Genomic DNA, 15,635 nt, shown 5'->3' with positions numbered 1-15,635 from the left:
GTTAACTGATTACTTTCTTATCAAAAAGCAGTGGTGTTAAACTCTCTCTGTAAGTAAGCGGTTTGTGTATTAAAAATTACAATGAGACATATATGCTAATCTTAAGACTTTCCAAATTTGCTGATAAAGTTTACGGATCGATTTAAATCTTCAGTGATTTACTGATGTAACAGTGAAATGAAATGAAATGAAACCATGCAGAGTGGTTCTTAACAGAGTGAGATTTTAAGAAAGATAAATTAGGCATTTTAATCAGACAATCATCTCTCTTTATCAAACTAATTAAATAAATTGGGGAAAAATGGGAAGTGGGACTAAACACTCAAAGGTATTTATGCATTTATATACGGGCAAGTGGGAAACAAATTGAAAAGCAAAATATGGCGGTGAAAAAAAGACGAAGAAGGAAAGATGCAATTAATGGAAGTGTATGTGCAGCTGCTAATTGGTCTTTAAACATTTGCATTCATAAGTAAGTAAGTTAGCAAGAAAGTAAACCAATCCTTCACTACCGAAATGTATCTACCCTTCCGTTTTCAATCCTCCAATTGTTTTCATTAGATTTCATTAGACGACAGACAGAGTGAAGAAGATGACAGCAGAATTGACAAATTTCTTCACTTCAATTACTCATTTCAACTGATAGTTGCTAAATTGTTTTCATCTAAAGTTGACATCCAATGCTAGAATTTTAAAGCAAATAAATGGCTCTGGTAGTGTTGGATGAGTAGTAGTAGTAGTAGTAATAATAATATGAATTAATTATGTGGCAATCAGGAAGAGATAATTGATTTTGTGATTATTAAGGAGAAGAGGTATTATTATTATTATCATCGTTATTTTATTATTATTATTATTTTGTTATTTGCTACTATTACTATTATTATTATTATTATTATTAATTATCGTTCTTGTTATTATTAATAATATTAATTATATTAACATCATTACTATTACTACCAATTATTGTTGCTACTAATTATTACTATTACTACTACTACTTTTAGTACATCCATAGAATTTAATTGAATGATATGAAAATGCAATGAAAAGGAGGTCAAAGGGTTGATATTCCGCTAAGCATTCAATTCAGCTTTTCCTATTATTCGACGACTTCTCGGTTTATTAGTAAGGGTCATGATTAGATGCATCTGATAAGTACAGAAAAGTATAAATAAGTAAGTAAGATGGAGGGAAATGCACAGACCGCTACCGATGACATCAAAATCAAACGCATTCTACCGGATACGGCAATTAAATTTTAAAGGAGTAAAAACAGTACTAAAGACTGAAATAAATAAATCAAATTCAATCAGAAATCATTCAAACTTGCATAACTTGGAATATAACCCGAGAATTCCTGAAGAGAGGAGAAGAATTTCACTTGAGCATAATGCTTGGCCAATATTTGTAACTATGAAGTAAGTGAACTGCCTTGAAGTTACTTATTTCAACTTGCTTCATTATGCCAGTCATCGCTAATTAAAAAAAGCGGTACAAACTTCCCAGAGGAAAATATCCCAACGATGTTTTCAACCACTTTATCAGCTCTCTTCCTCCCTCCCTCTCTCTCTCTCTCTAAAATTTTTCTAATTGAAATTGTAAAACATATTAAAATCATTAATGGTCTTTGCAACAGATTCTAAATTCAGTATTGCAGATCCACAGATTTAAAAAATAAAAACATAAATTTTTTAAGCATTGCGGTGGGAAGATTTGAGGAAAATATAAACTTATTGAAAATATAAACTTCTTAAGTCTGTTTTGATGAACAGTAATCTAATTTACTTTTACTTAGCTTAAATACATATTCAGCAATGATATCTTACCGTATCGAGAGTTGTACGGTACCGAAGAGATACAACCGTTTACTACCTGCAAAGAGATTTTAGCAAAAAACAATAACTTAAAGAAAACTAAAATTGCTAGCGATTGAAATTTATCAAAAGAAGTCAGAAAAGAGAAGAGTATTTGTTATGGTAATTGTATTAGCACACCTGGTGACATCAACGACAGAGCACGAAGAAGCGAAAGAGATGACATAATGAACAGTCATTTATTATTTAGGGGTTTATTCGATTTCGATTATGACAAGTACGAAAGACTTTACGTCTCACAGTGATTACTGATAATTACTGATTACTGATAAAAGAATACTATCATCGCTAGTCCTTACGAATCATCAAATTCAGACAGATATTTCATGCAATATTCGTTGATACTGCAATTAGCGATTGAATTAGCAGCAAAACAAAGACAAAATTTCAAATTTCTCGCCGAAACGTTGATTCGTGGCTTTACGATGACAACTTTGTCTGTCCATGAAACTTTTATTTTTGTTGTCAATCTTTGGACAGTCCACAATAAACATCGCAGCATTTCATTTTGGTTGCGGAATATGAAATTATTCAGAAGCAAACTGTATACAATTTCCTAATTGATAAGATAGCCTAGTTGCATATAAGTTTAGGCTCATTGGCTTCTTAACTTATAGTCCTGCACTCTTCCGCCCAACACTTTTCTTTTTTTAGAATGCAAAGCATTCGTATGGTGCAAAATGAATTTCGATAATTTATATTTAAAAAATTATGCAACGAAGGTATTTTCTTGTTCAGATAAGCTACGACAGAAAAGCAAACGAAGAATTAAAGGAAGAAAATGAGTTTTGAAGAATTGCAAAGTTTATTAAAACGCGGCAAAGGTTGTTATCTACTTGTATTGACAATATTTTTCAAGAAATTTCTATCTCATCTAATAGAGTGACCACTGGTCAACAAATTGCAATGATTTTTGATCATTTGCAGTTTACTTACTGTTTCAAAAACAGAAACAAAGAAATAATTTTTTGAATGTTTCTCATTTGTTTGCTCACATTTAAGCATGCATCACTTTATTGAAAACAGCCATTGCTTCAACACTTCAACACGTTACTGACAAAATGCTGAATTCTTCCGGAAATATGAGAAGCGTTTCCGTATTATCAGTTTATCAGTTTATCACTTGAAGTAATCACTGAGACACATTGCATAGTGAATTTTCAATCATTTTATATGATTTCTCATAAAATATTGATATAATACAATATTATCATTATATTATTATTATTTTTATGTTATTTTGAATTTATATATTATATTAATGTTTATATCTAATATTATACTATATTATAAATAATATTATCACTAATACTATATTACTTCCCATGTTGGTTATCAAAATATATCATGTTTCGATATGCCCTTAGAAAGGAAAGTGGTTTATCAATAGTAAACTATTGAATGACAAGAAAGGTAATTAAATCATTGGTTGTTTGGTTTCTGGACCGGAATTACAACCATTTGGCTCCTAATAAATGCCAATAGATGTCCGAAATATTGTTTACTGGGATGGAAATCATGATACTTATACTACTATATATATCATGATACTAAATTGAAACGGTGATTTGTTCTTTCTTAATCAAAATATCAAAGATTATTTTTTGGGTAAACTGTCCTCATCAAATATTTACAATTGGAACAATACCGCCTCAGAAATGCACGAGAAATTTGAATGGTTCGAGAGAAGCGGAAAACAAATTCCGTTCTTCCGGTATCTTACATCGAAGAATTGCAGAAGAAAACAGTTTTTTTTTTTAGATAAAGGAAGAATAATTTTCGAATCAAAAAAAGTAGAAAGAATTGCAAATAAATGAAAAGATTTTTACATAGTAAGAAATAAAATGCTGTGTTAATTGAATTGATTAGCGGTTTTGAATGAATAAAAAATAAAATTGCTTCCTTCCAGTCTTCTCTTCCTGTCCGTTCTTTTTACTTATTATCTAAATTTACATCTTTGAAAAGGAGAAAGTATGGGTTAAGTAAGCTTAACGAGATTGCCAAGAGCATAAGAGAAGTATGGTCGTAAATGTTATGCTTTACTTCTGGAAACATGACCTTAATTAGATTTTAGTAAATAATTTGTCAAATGCAATATAAGTTGCCATTTCGTAGTGTCTCTCACTTTTCCATTTTCCGCTTTAGAAAAAATTTGCATTTTAATATTGAAATAAATAATTTAAAAGAAGCATAGATCTTGACTCACTTTTAGTTGAATTACTTTAATTAATGTACTTTCCTCCAACAATATTGACAATTGCTTCCCACATCGCCGCTGCGCATATGACCGGGAAAGTTACTGCTACTGCTACTGCTGTTACGTTGCGCATGCGCACAAATAGAGATGTCCAGTCTGCTCCGCCTGTCCTAGTGGACACTTTGCGTTACGTCAACTGACGGAGTGGGAAATTTCCAATCTTTAAGTGAATTAAGAGTGTGCAATAGTTTAATGAAATCTACGAACTCTTCGAAAATATCATCAGCCAATGATTCCATTCCTTCTCATGGTAATATTGCAATGATTCGAATCGTCATTTGCCAAAAGTAATAATATCTTTCATAAGTTGAGGATTCCGGAAATTCGTGTCATTTTTGATAAAACCCTAAGAGTTGCTATTATTCCAACCTGATATGTCTTTGATCCCTCACGCATCTACGAAGAACGGAAAATTCACAAAATTATAGTTTGAGAAAAACAGGAAGCAGAATAAAGTCATTTCTGATCAGCTATTAAAACTTTAATTTTAACACTTTGTGATATGATTCGGAATATAAGAGAGAGGAGGGAAGAATGGGAAGGTATTCGTTGTGCTACTGAAGAATATATTTTATAAATTTTCCCATCCATAAAAAGATGGATAGCTTGGAATAAAAGCAAATTCTTGAGTGAGGAAGGAAGCTTGAGAAGAAGGCATGAATGGGTAATTTTATGAAAGTTCCTTAAAAGTAATGAGACTAAAAAAGAGTAAGACTAAACAACTTAATATGTGCATATAAGTATGAGACACAAAAGAAGTATATTTATGCAGCAGTAATATTCATTATATAATGAAATGCCTAGAACTAGAGGAATCAGGGCGGGCGGGCTGGCGGGCGGGCAGGCGGCATTTTACATAACGCTAAGCTATTTGGTCGTAGTTGAGAAGAGAAGCAATTTCTGCAATGGAATTGGATAGATGGATGGATAGATACTTGGGCAATTGAATAATAAAATCAAAAAGTGAAATAGACTGCTTTCCCATTGCCTCTCGGTGCCCAAAAACACGGGTGAAACAAAATGGGAATATTTATGCGTCGTTGGAAATGATCACTTAATGCAATCAAATGACGCTTGCACCATAATCATATCAAATAAAACATTAACATTGAGGAAAGCACTTTCGATGCGATGCGAACGTTACGAGCAGATCGGTGAAAGAGACGTGAAAGAGTAGACTTGGATTCAAGAAGGATCGAGATTTATTGACGAGAACGATTCAGAGTCGAGAGTTAGTGTGACTTAATGAAGAGAGGAGAGAGATTAAGTTGTTCGCTTCGCTCTTATAGCACTAATTAAAGAGATTCAAATTTCGATTAATTTATTTCATAATGATAGGAAATGAATTTCATATCATTATGGAAATTACTAAACAAAATGACTCTTTCAGAGGTAATATTAGTCACAAAGCAAACTCTTAAGTATAACTGCTCCAGCATCACTACAAACATACACATCATCTCATCTCATCTCACCGTCTCATTTAAATGCATTTTAAATAGTCCCATACATACATTTCTAACACTGTGAGACAGACAGACACACACACACATGCACATGCACATGCACACACACACACACACACTTATATATACACATACATCGACATGCATGCATACATTACGACATACTCATATGCATATTATGATGATATGATAGCATAGAGGTGTGGTACTAATAATGTGATAAAAGTGTGTGCACGCTTCTGCAGCATGCAAAAGTGAATGCTTAAGGATGCGACGGAGAACCTTCGTTCGCAACCTTTGATAAATTTAAAGGTAACATTGCAATGCGAGAGTGTGCGAGTCGCACGAGCAAGCGAATACAAAGTAACAAAAACAGAAAAGTGAAATTGATTTCAGAATATGCATGCTTCTCTCTTGCCAGCTATACTGTCCTGTCAAAGTAAGGAAAGCTTAGCATTGTATAAGTTAGCTTCGAATAGCAGCGCTGCTTACTGTGTAGCATTCTTACTACAACAGTTACTACTCATTCCTTCATAACATAATTAAATGGAATATTTGTTAAGGAATCAGAATGTCACATCAATATTTGAGTCTTTTCTGAAATATCGTCGTTTGGTAGTATTTCTGTACGGCAGACATAACTCTGTGCTATACGAATAGCATTTGAATTAAACAGTTCAAATGCTTTGTGCTTATCTGCAAGAACATTTGAAAAGGTCACGAACCGAAAACAAAAATGGTATGAAAAAGCAAAAGAGAAAGTTTAGTGAAAGTTGAGCTAATGACTCAGAATAGGAAGCCATAGAATCTTCTGAGGTAAATGGATTAAAATAATTTTGTTGCTGAAAGAACAAAAAGGAAGAGAAGTTGCATAGCATTTTTGACAAACTGAAACTTGCAGGTCTTTCAAATATTAAACAGCTCTCATACGGAAATAACAATTTTTTTTTTTTCTTTTCCAATTAAAATATGGCAGTACAAATGAGCTATAATAACACTATTGGATAATAAATGAAAGGAAAAAAAAAAAGTTGACATAGGTGGAGTCAACAGTGTCACCTGTGTCACTATCAACCTGTATTGCTTTCCCGAAAAAGATTATCTCCGCCTACCATCAAAACGTTATAATTAATTTGTCCATCTCAATGGGCAATGAAACTGCCCGAGTTATGATTGCAATGATGAAATTACATTATTTTCCCGAGCAGACGCTAAAATGAAATTATGAATAAGCAAGAAGTCGACGCAGAGGCCTAATCATACTTGTATTTGTGTAATATTTCTCGATCGTTTTCTGTCCCGTAGGAATTTTATGACTGATGATGATGATGATGATTAATTTTGCTTCGTTTCTTTCTTCCCTATTATTTGGTCTATGCTAGCACACCTTGTTGATGAGTGTGTCAGAAATAATATTCCAAGTGTGGAAAAATTTTAATGAAATCTGTTCATCACCGGCATTTTGTATTCCTGTAGGATGACCTGAATGATCAACGTGCTAGCACTCATAACTGATGGACCGGATCGAACAGTCGTCATCAGTAACGGATGATGCAAAACGGTTAGCCGTCTTTTTTCATTCCTCCTCAGTGAACACCGCCTTTGTTAGCAGCGGAATTTCTACATTTCTGTTGCTTGAAATTCCAAAATTTATTGCTGATGCTGAGTCATCCTATAAGGCGAACTTATTTTGCACCCAAATGTTTATATAGTTTAATTGTTCTAGAAAATAATGCAAATATATGATCAGTCGAATAGATAGTTGAAAATGTGAAATTTTCGTTCGATAATTTAGGGACAGTACAGCAGGAAAGGAAAGGAAGAATGTTCAAAAGAAAAATAAACTGTCACCGGATAGACCTCCTTTTTGTTGTTTCCGGTCTTACCGAATTGAGCAGCTATTACTCATCCAAATGGGATCCATGTTCTGAGGTGTTAGCAATGCAACACGCAATAGCGTGCAGATGCGAGGCCAACTTTACCTCTCACTTGCAGTGGAAGTGGTGCATGCATGCTGCAGAAACTCGATCACTCATTAACTCAAATTATCGGATTAACTGCTCCGGCAAATTGCTCTTCATTGACGAGTGTCATGCTCGACCGAACGGATGGCTTGGATTGGCGAGGAGTGATGACGAGATTCGTAAGAGATATTCGGGAAATAATGGAGAAGTGGGAGGTAGAGAGAGTCACAGCGATGGAAGATCTACCTGCTGCTGCTAATAGCAGGTAGTAGTGATAGTAGTAGGAAGTGACGACAGTAACAACTTCCCACTGTCTATATTCCATGGTTCATTTACCGTAATCCGTGTCCGTCGCGATTTGTCTCTGCTGAGCAGCAAAACAATTTAATTAACGTATTACTTACTTGCTGATGTGATGGATGGACAGCTCGGAGTACTTCAGATCGCATCTGCTGTGGTAAAGGCATTAATTACAGCTATTTGATGTATAGCACACGTGCGTGATTTGACGTGACAGACATTGTTAACTGATTAAAGTGACGTAACGAGTTGAAATTGATAGTATCAGTGACATCGGGTGGACACGACTAACTATTACTTGAACAGCATCAGCCGAAAGGCTTTCTCCTTTCTCTTTTAAATGCCCAATTTTGAGGTGCAATTTGTACGAAATGGAAAGGAAAGCAAATCAGTCCAATGTTCCCTTTCTCAATCCCAAATTAAGCCTATAATTTGTAACAGAAAATACCTCAATTATACCTATAATATACATCCATCCATTCTATAGTAACCAAAAATTGAGCTCATTTAACAAACAAACAATTTCTTCCCACTATGCTTCATTTCACGAATATTCTCCCCAACAAATACATATATTTTGCTTATTTGCTTAGCAAATGAGTTTGCATAGGAACAAGTTCAAAAAACAGAATTTCAAAGTGGAATTTAGACAAGTGCACACACCCCGGTATATCCCAATAACTTCCATTGACAGAATGGAGACTTAATTTTTTGAAAAATTTTTTCAAAAATTGAAATTACGTTTGAAATTTAAAAAATGTGTATTGACGCAAAATTTACTACAAAATACTACCAAAATCTTTCCTTTTTTTTTAAAAACTAATCCAAATTTAGAGTGAATGATAAGAAATTGAAAGTAGCTGAAAAACGCTAACGAAACGAAGTATTTCGACAGGACATTTGCAAAGGTAGCAGATTCAATAAAGAAAGAAGGACAGAGTATCTGCGCACTAGGTGTAACATTAGCGCATTCAGTCATCCACACAGTTCCTAAATTTCTGCATTATACAATATACTTATGATGAATAGCTCTGAATGTAGATGCACTCAGTCTAATTTAATTCGGAAGACTTTAGGAAGAATCCTGTAATCCGATCCGTTCCTTCCTTCAGTCATTGTACAGCCGTAAAAGAAACATATCAGTTGTTGGCTAATGAACGTATCAGTTGTGAACAGGTAAGTCACATATTATTGTTATTATTCCTACTGTTTTATTATTACTATTACTGCTACTAATAATTATTATTATTGTTAATATTGTTTTCTGTTATTGTTACTATCATTTCGTTACTTTGACGGAATGTAACTTTCCGCATTTCTTCTTTCTGATTGCGCTCCAAATGGAACTCAAATAAATGACTTTAGTTTAGTTTGCTAAGAATTTCAAAAATTCACTTTAAAGCAAGAAAAAAGTGTTACTTCAGGTAGTAACAATTATCACTGTTAAATCTTGAATCCAATCATCACAATGAGTAATGTTTTGAAATTCAAAAAGTTCATAAAATTCTTTAAATTTTGTAGGCTGAATTTTTAATTTAAATTTAAAAAATTTAAACATATCAAAGAAGTAAACATAAGAATGAAAGCAATAGGCTTTGGCAAATTGAGCGAGATTTGACCTTCTTTGATTTTACTCTAAAACTGACGACAGGTACTGACGATGAGATGGCAATTGTTTTTTCCGAGAGGTGCAAAATCATTTTTGTCAAAATTTGCAACTGTTGCTATTTTCATTTCATTAAACTTTAATTCACGTATGATAATGCTGGAAAGATGGGGGAATTACCTTGAATTTTAGACTGTCAAATTATTGTACTTTCTCAAAAAATTGAAAATTGAAAAATGAAGAGGACAGCAGGTTGGACAACAAGGAGAAATATAGCTGACCTAAGATTTGGATTAAAATTTGGTTCGATGATAACTATTAAAATGTCATAGCAACCTGTGTCTCATTCTCACTCATTAAGCAAAACACAATTCTCGTCCCATCCATCCCTCTCCTCTCCTCTCTGCTAAAGTTCCAGGTGTATGCGACTAATTAAACATTCACTACAATTTAGCTCATTAATCAGACTAATGATGTTATTGCTCACTGATAGACATTATTAATGAATTCAAAACTATTCACTCAGTACTACTACACAACCATCTTTGCTTCTCTCATTAGCAACAGAATTGACTGATAATAATCAAATTAAATATCATTATTGCCTGTTGCTTGGCTAATATTATGCAACAACACACACACATACACACACACACACATACACATACACACATACACATACACACATACATGGCCATATTTTCATTGGCCAATAAATCCTCGTGAAGTTACTACCATCATCGCCTCTACAAATCTACAGTCTTGAAGAACGAGCATTTGTTGATTGAAATATTGATGAGAAGAGGATGTCAAAGTGTTGTGACGAATAACACTGCTAATCTTTCCATTTATTTATCAGTTCAAATCTCCTTGATCTTATCAGGATCAGATCAAAACACAACCATACTGTATTTTTCGCTTTTGGATTATTTGAACTTCTCACTTATCTTAACAGTTACCTTATCATCTTATTGTAGAAGCTAGCACTTTCGACACATTATTGATGATACTTTCTAACATTGAAAGTAATCGTTGCAATTGAGAACAAAAATGTTTTGAAAATGTTGGCACTTAGATATTTTTCTTTTCCTTTTCTCTCTCTATTATTTGATGTATTTGAGTAAAAAGGATGAATTGATTATGTCTGATCTAAAGACTATATCAGTGCTAATGAGAAAATGTAAGGTACATTCAGGTAACGGAAAAGAAGAAACAAAAAGAGAAGCTAAAAAGATAAATTGAACACGTATTTAGACGTAAAAATTGACACTGAATTATGACATTTTTTATTTTTCTACAGTCTTTGAAAAAAGAACCAAAAGCTTTGAAAATCTCAACTTAGTCCCATCAATAAGATTTAATTCTTCCCTTAAAAAAAAATAATAATAATAATTGCAAACCGGATAGGACCAGTACCATGAATTGGCCTGAATTTGTTCAGTCCATGATGCAATGAACAGGAAGTACCATAAAAATATTCGAACTGGCCAAGTTAGCATTTTTTGCATTTTGTAGGAATGCTTTGTAGGAATATAAACTAAGCATTTGGCATACTCTCAGTTGAAGTCTTTTAAAGAGAGAAAGAAAAGTGATTGCATTTGGGCATTGGCCCATTAACGATAACAGCAAAAAGTAAATGGTTTGAATTATGATAGATTGTCCTAAGGTAAAATGCAAAACAAAGTTATTGTTTGCCATTAATCTTTGTAAAATGTCCAAAAGCATTCAGTGACAAAGCGTTCACTTTACTGTCATCTCCTGTTCTAAATTGCTTCTAAATATCGGTTAGTTGATTCTGCTAATGTGCCTTAATTCTCTGGCAAAGCCTTCGGGCCAAGGAATGCAAACGAGAAGCAAAATCTTCTATTAAAGACCAATCTAGGGAACTGAGGAAAATTTTAAGATGCAGTTTACTGCTAAGCAATGATTACTACTGAGAGCACTGATAGGATATAAGAGTCTTAAGCATATTCCTGTTGAAATAATATTACTTATTGACTTGCCGTTATTAATTGTCCGAGTATTCGAATAAAGACACTTATGGCTTAAACAAATTTCCTCGTAAACGACGCAAATTTGGCTCTAAATTATTTGTCAAACATTTGCTGTTCTCAAGATGTATTGGTGACAACGGTAATGAGAGCAGGACGAAAAGTACAGGTGAGAAAAGGAGAAACCGAACACAGGTGAGGGAAAAGAGGAAAGAGTGAATATCGAGCTTAAGGTGAATAAAAGCACAATAAAACTTTCATAAAATGATTGATGTAAGTAATAGAAGTCCTTTAAAGTAAACTATTGTTTTGGCCTGAGCTATATGTGAATTCAAATAAGCCTAGCAAAAAGTGGACATTTTTCTTTGTAAAGGTCAGAATAACTCTTGAGACTCAGCAAAAATATCAGCCTTAACTGAGAGAAGGAAGGTAAGCCATTTACTTTAAATCCAACTTTGTAAGCCAAGAAAGTAGTGCAACATGTCTGGTAGATTTTGCTAGAAATGATGAAAATTTCACTTTAGAAACAAATTTTGGCGGTTAGAAATTGAATGAAAGAATGTCTATTAAGTTACACTGCCAGTCTACAATTAAACAATGTTAAGAAATAATATAATATATACATAATGGATGGAAACTTTGATATTTCGTTTATTAGCCTGCGTCAATGCCGCTTGGTGCGCTTACATCAAGGATTTTCGGGTAACTTCAGGTAAAGAGTAATTGATGTGAAGTGGCCTCGAAAAAACGAAATTATTACCAATGTTAATTACTTTTTGCCCATGAACAAGTCATTATCACCTGCCTTTCCCTCCTTTTCAAGAGGCCACATCAAGTGGACACACCGCTAATAACTTTAACGACAATTTCACTTCTAACGACAACCACTTAATGGCCATCATTGTTTCTTTTCTTTTCGACAGCCATAAAATAGTTGGATGGAATTCTTTTCAAGTTTTCATATACGTTTCGAGCTAAAATTTAAGCTTAGGTTTGCACTTTAACTTGCAAGATGTAAGAGGTCTCCACTAATCCTTGTCACCATTGCTTTCAAAATTTAAAGACATTTGAAGTACTCAAATTTATTTGCATAGAACAGTTAGACTTCTTGATATCTTTGAATTCTAAAAGTCACATAATATAAATAACCGAGTAGAGCATTCTGAGAAATATTAAAAGTAAGCGTATTGGAAGGAATGTAGAAGGCTTCCAGCAACGTATTTTAAAGTTTCAAAATTCTAAAACTGTTCAAAAGACAGAGGAAAATTATTACTGATCCATCTGATATGGACACAGACCGAATTTTGAGTGCGCTTTTTTTCATTTCTAACAATAGTAATAAACACTGAAAAAAAAGTGCTCGGATTGGAGCAAGGAAATGAATGATAATGATGAGATTGATGAGAAGGATGGTGAATAATAAATTGTAATGATGAGTGGTACTAATGGTACTAATGACCATCAGATGACCCAAATTGTCCAGCAATAGGATTAATTTCAAAAAATTAATTAGCCAGAAAATCGAACCGTTATTGCGAGATACTCTTCAAGGTAATCAGAATAGAAAACGAATAAGCAACCGCTTACCCGAGTTTCAAAACAACAATAAGGACAACAAATAGTTCAACGAACCCAAAACATTGCTAAACATTCTTCTACTAAACGATTATGGGTCATTTGTTATATCTTATTTGAGTCAGAAAGACCCACCAGAGATATTTGTCAGAGAAATTCCATCATTTCATTACTTATCAAATGAGTGTTAAGCAGATTGCATCATGCCTAGGTCTATCTGATAGTAAACACTACACTGCATGTAACCTGAAACCCACATCAGCTAAGTTCTCGCTGCTGCAACTTGACACTAAACTGTCGTTGGCGCAGTTTGTTATCATTATCATACACCGCTACGTAAATAACACTGAGCATATCAGTTTTATCACAGCAGCAGTAATCCACAGTAAGCGATGCTGATCGGTGATCGAGTGATAATAGCACTGATAAGAGGAATGATGTGAGATGATCTGTCTTACTATTCCATTCTCTGCACAATCATTTTATCGATTAATGTGATCAGTTAGGGTAGCAGGATAATTCTGTAGCAAGTAAGGAATATGGTTCCGGAAATTAGAAGAGATAAATCAAAGAGAACCAATACCACTTTTTATTAGCAAGAAGACGGTATACTGGTTTCAAACTAATCGGATAATAGTTACTACCGAAAACTGGGAGGATGCCATGACAAGCCTGATATTGCACACGTGGTCACGTTATTCAAGTATATTCAGCGTGTCATAGCTAGGTACTAATTAAAACTAGCTTTAAAGTAATATCAATTGCTTTTATTCATGCCATGGCCAAAGTTTGCACAAAATTTTAATTAAATGTTAGCCAAAAATACAGAAATTAGTTAAAACTTTAGCCATGTTTACATCTTATTACCTATCGTTCCCAAGTCAGTCTTTCAACCTGATCATTCATCTCTTTCCACGTGTCTCACGTATTCTCGATTGATATTCCGGTTGGATTTTTTGGCTCAGTTATCCTAGACAGTGCATGAGGAAGTTTAGCAGATTATAAAATTGAAATAAAACAGATTACGAAAGGCAACGCATTACAGTAATTTGTATAATTTTCTGTCGGATTAACATTGATCAAAATGGAACAATGAATATTTGCTAGAGTGAATGCATAATTGAAGTGAATTAAACGACATTGAACTGAACTGAGCTGAACTGAGAGAGGAGGAATGCAATTACTGATAGCAGTTGGAAAGATCGAGAAGTCGAGAGGCAGGCGCAAAAGAAATAAGAAAGAGCGCAATTGTATTGAATTAGTTTGGTCACATCACGCAACCGGTTCTCTTGAACCGATACAGAAGTGATCCTGAAATCAGACTAACCGGAGATCAGGAGAGAAAGGATTAACTAACTGATTAGATTTTCTAGAAAGGAAGAAAAGAGAGAATGAAGGACGCATGGAAGGATGAATTAAGGGATCAATCATAATCAGAGTAATTACCGTAGAGGAAAAGATTTAGCTTAGGACTTGCTTCTAGTAAGTTATTTACAGTGAATTCTGCTCTTTAAGGAATGAAACACTCAGTAGAACAATACTGATAATATCTGCCTATCATGTGATAACTGTTCAATATGATAAGCATCGTCTTATCATTTTATCTTTTTCACTTTAATTACTTCACTTTGTCATTCTACTTCATCCATCAGTTGACTGATATGTGAAAAAGTCGCCAAATTTTGAATTATTCTCAAACTGCACTCTTTGTTCTGGAAATTCTGAACGAAAAGTTTTGAAAATCGAAACTGATATGTCTGTTTGAATTACTAACAATTATATTTGTTATTTTTTTTTTTTTTTTTTATCATTAATTTGGATAAATTTGATTTGAATTTTAATATTTGAAAAGAAACGAAAACTGAGAGTGCACGAGCTGCTTGGGATTTACGATACGATAACAACAACAGCAACATCTGTATGGCAAGTGTTTTTCGCAAATAACAGTTATTATTATTCAGAGGAAAAGTTCAAAGGTCACAGCAATTCGGATCACATAATCCGTTGTGATGAAAGGGATAACATCGCCGACATTAAGTAAACGACACGAGCTATTATTGGATACTAAATTACCATTCTAACTTTAATTGATGAGAGATTGAATAATTGTTCGTGGCGATAATGTGTATAGTAGGATCGGTAATTATGAGAAAATTTTGCAAGAAAAATGAAGCATTTGAAAAAATTAATGTTGTCTTTTTGGAGATTTGAATTTAAAGTAAAAACATTTGAAAATTAAAAGTAGTTTATAAATCCAAAGTAGCATTTCAGGTTACTAATCTCAACCTGCCTCTTCTGAGACGATTTAAAATTTATTTCATACTAACTTCAGATTCTTCTGCATGGAAAATCAGGCTGAGACACAAGTTTAACTTGAAACAGTTAAATAACTGAACAGCCGCTGATCGATTATTCATCGATTATTGATTGATTGATTGAATGAATGAATAAGTGAATGAAGATTTTGTATATTTACAGGAAGATATGGCTTATATTTTAAGCAAGCAAATACTGCGAAATAAAATTAAATTTTAGGAAAAGGCACGGCACTTTGTCTTCTTCAACATTTACATATTCAGTGACAATTTGAAATATTTAA

The 15,635-nt window shown here is 33.5% G+C and overlaps 1 protein-coding gene across 1 annotated transcript; it reads left to right on the top strand.

Moving 5' to 3' along the window:
• Positions 1–7,114: 7,114 nt before the first annotated feature.
• Bm8183 (Zinc finger, C2H2 type family protein) lies at positions 7,115–7,833 on the top strand (the record flags this gene model as incomplete). The annotated part of the gene is made up of 2 exons (XM_001898293.1): positions 7,115–7,161; positions 7,596–7,833. 2 exons carry the CDS (start codon positions 7,115–7,117, stop codon positions 7,831–7,833), a joined length of 285 nt encoding a protein of 94 aa, XP_001898328.1.
• Between the last annotated feature and the right edge of the window lie 7,802 nt (positions 7,834–15,635).

Source organism: Brugia malayi (assembly GCF_000002995.4).
Source record: "Brugia malayi strain FR3 genome assembly, contig: Bm_007, whole genome shotgun sequence".
In the NCBI taxonomy this organism is placed as follows: domain Eukaryota; kingdom Metazoa; phylum Nematoda; class Chromadorea; order Rhabditida; family Onchocercidae; genus Brugia; species Brugia malayi.
The sequence above is the reverse complement of the archived record's forward strand: the minus strand, read 5'-3'. Positions and strand labels throughout refer to the sequence as shown.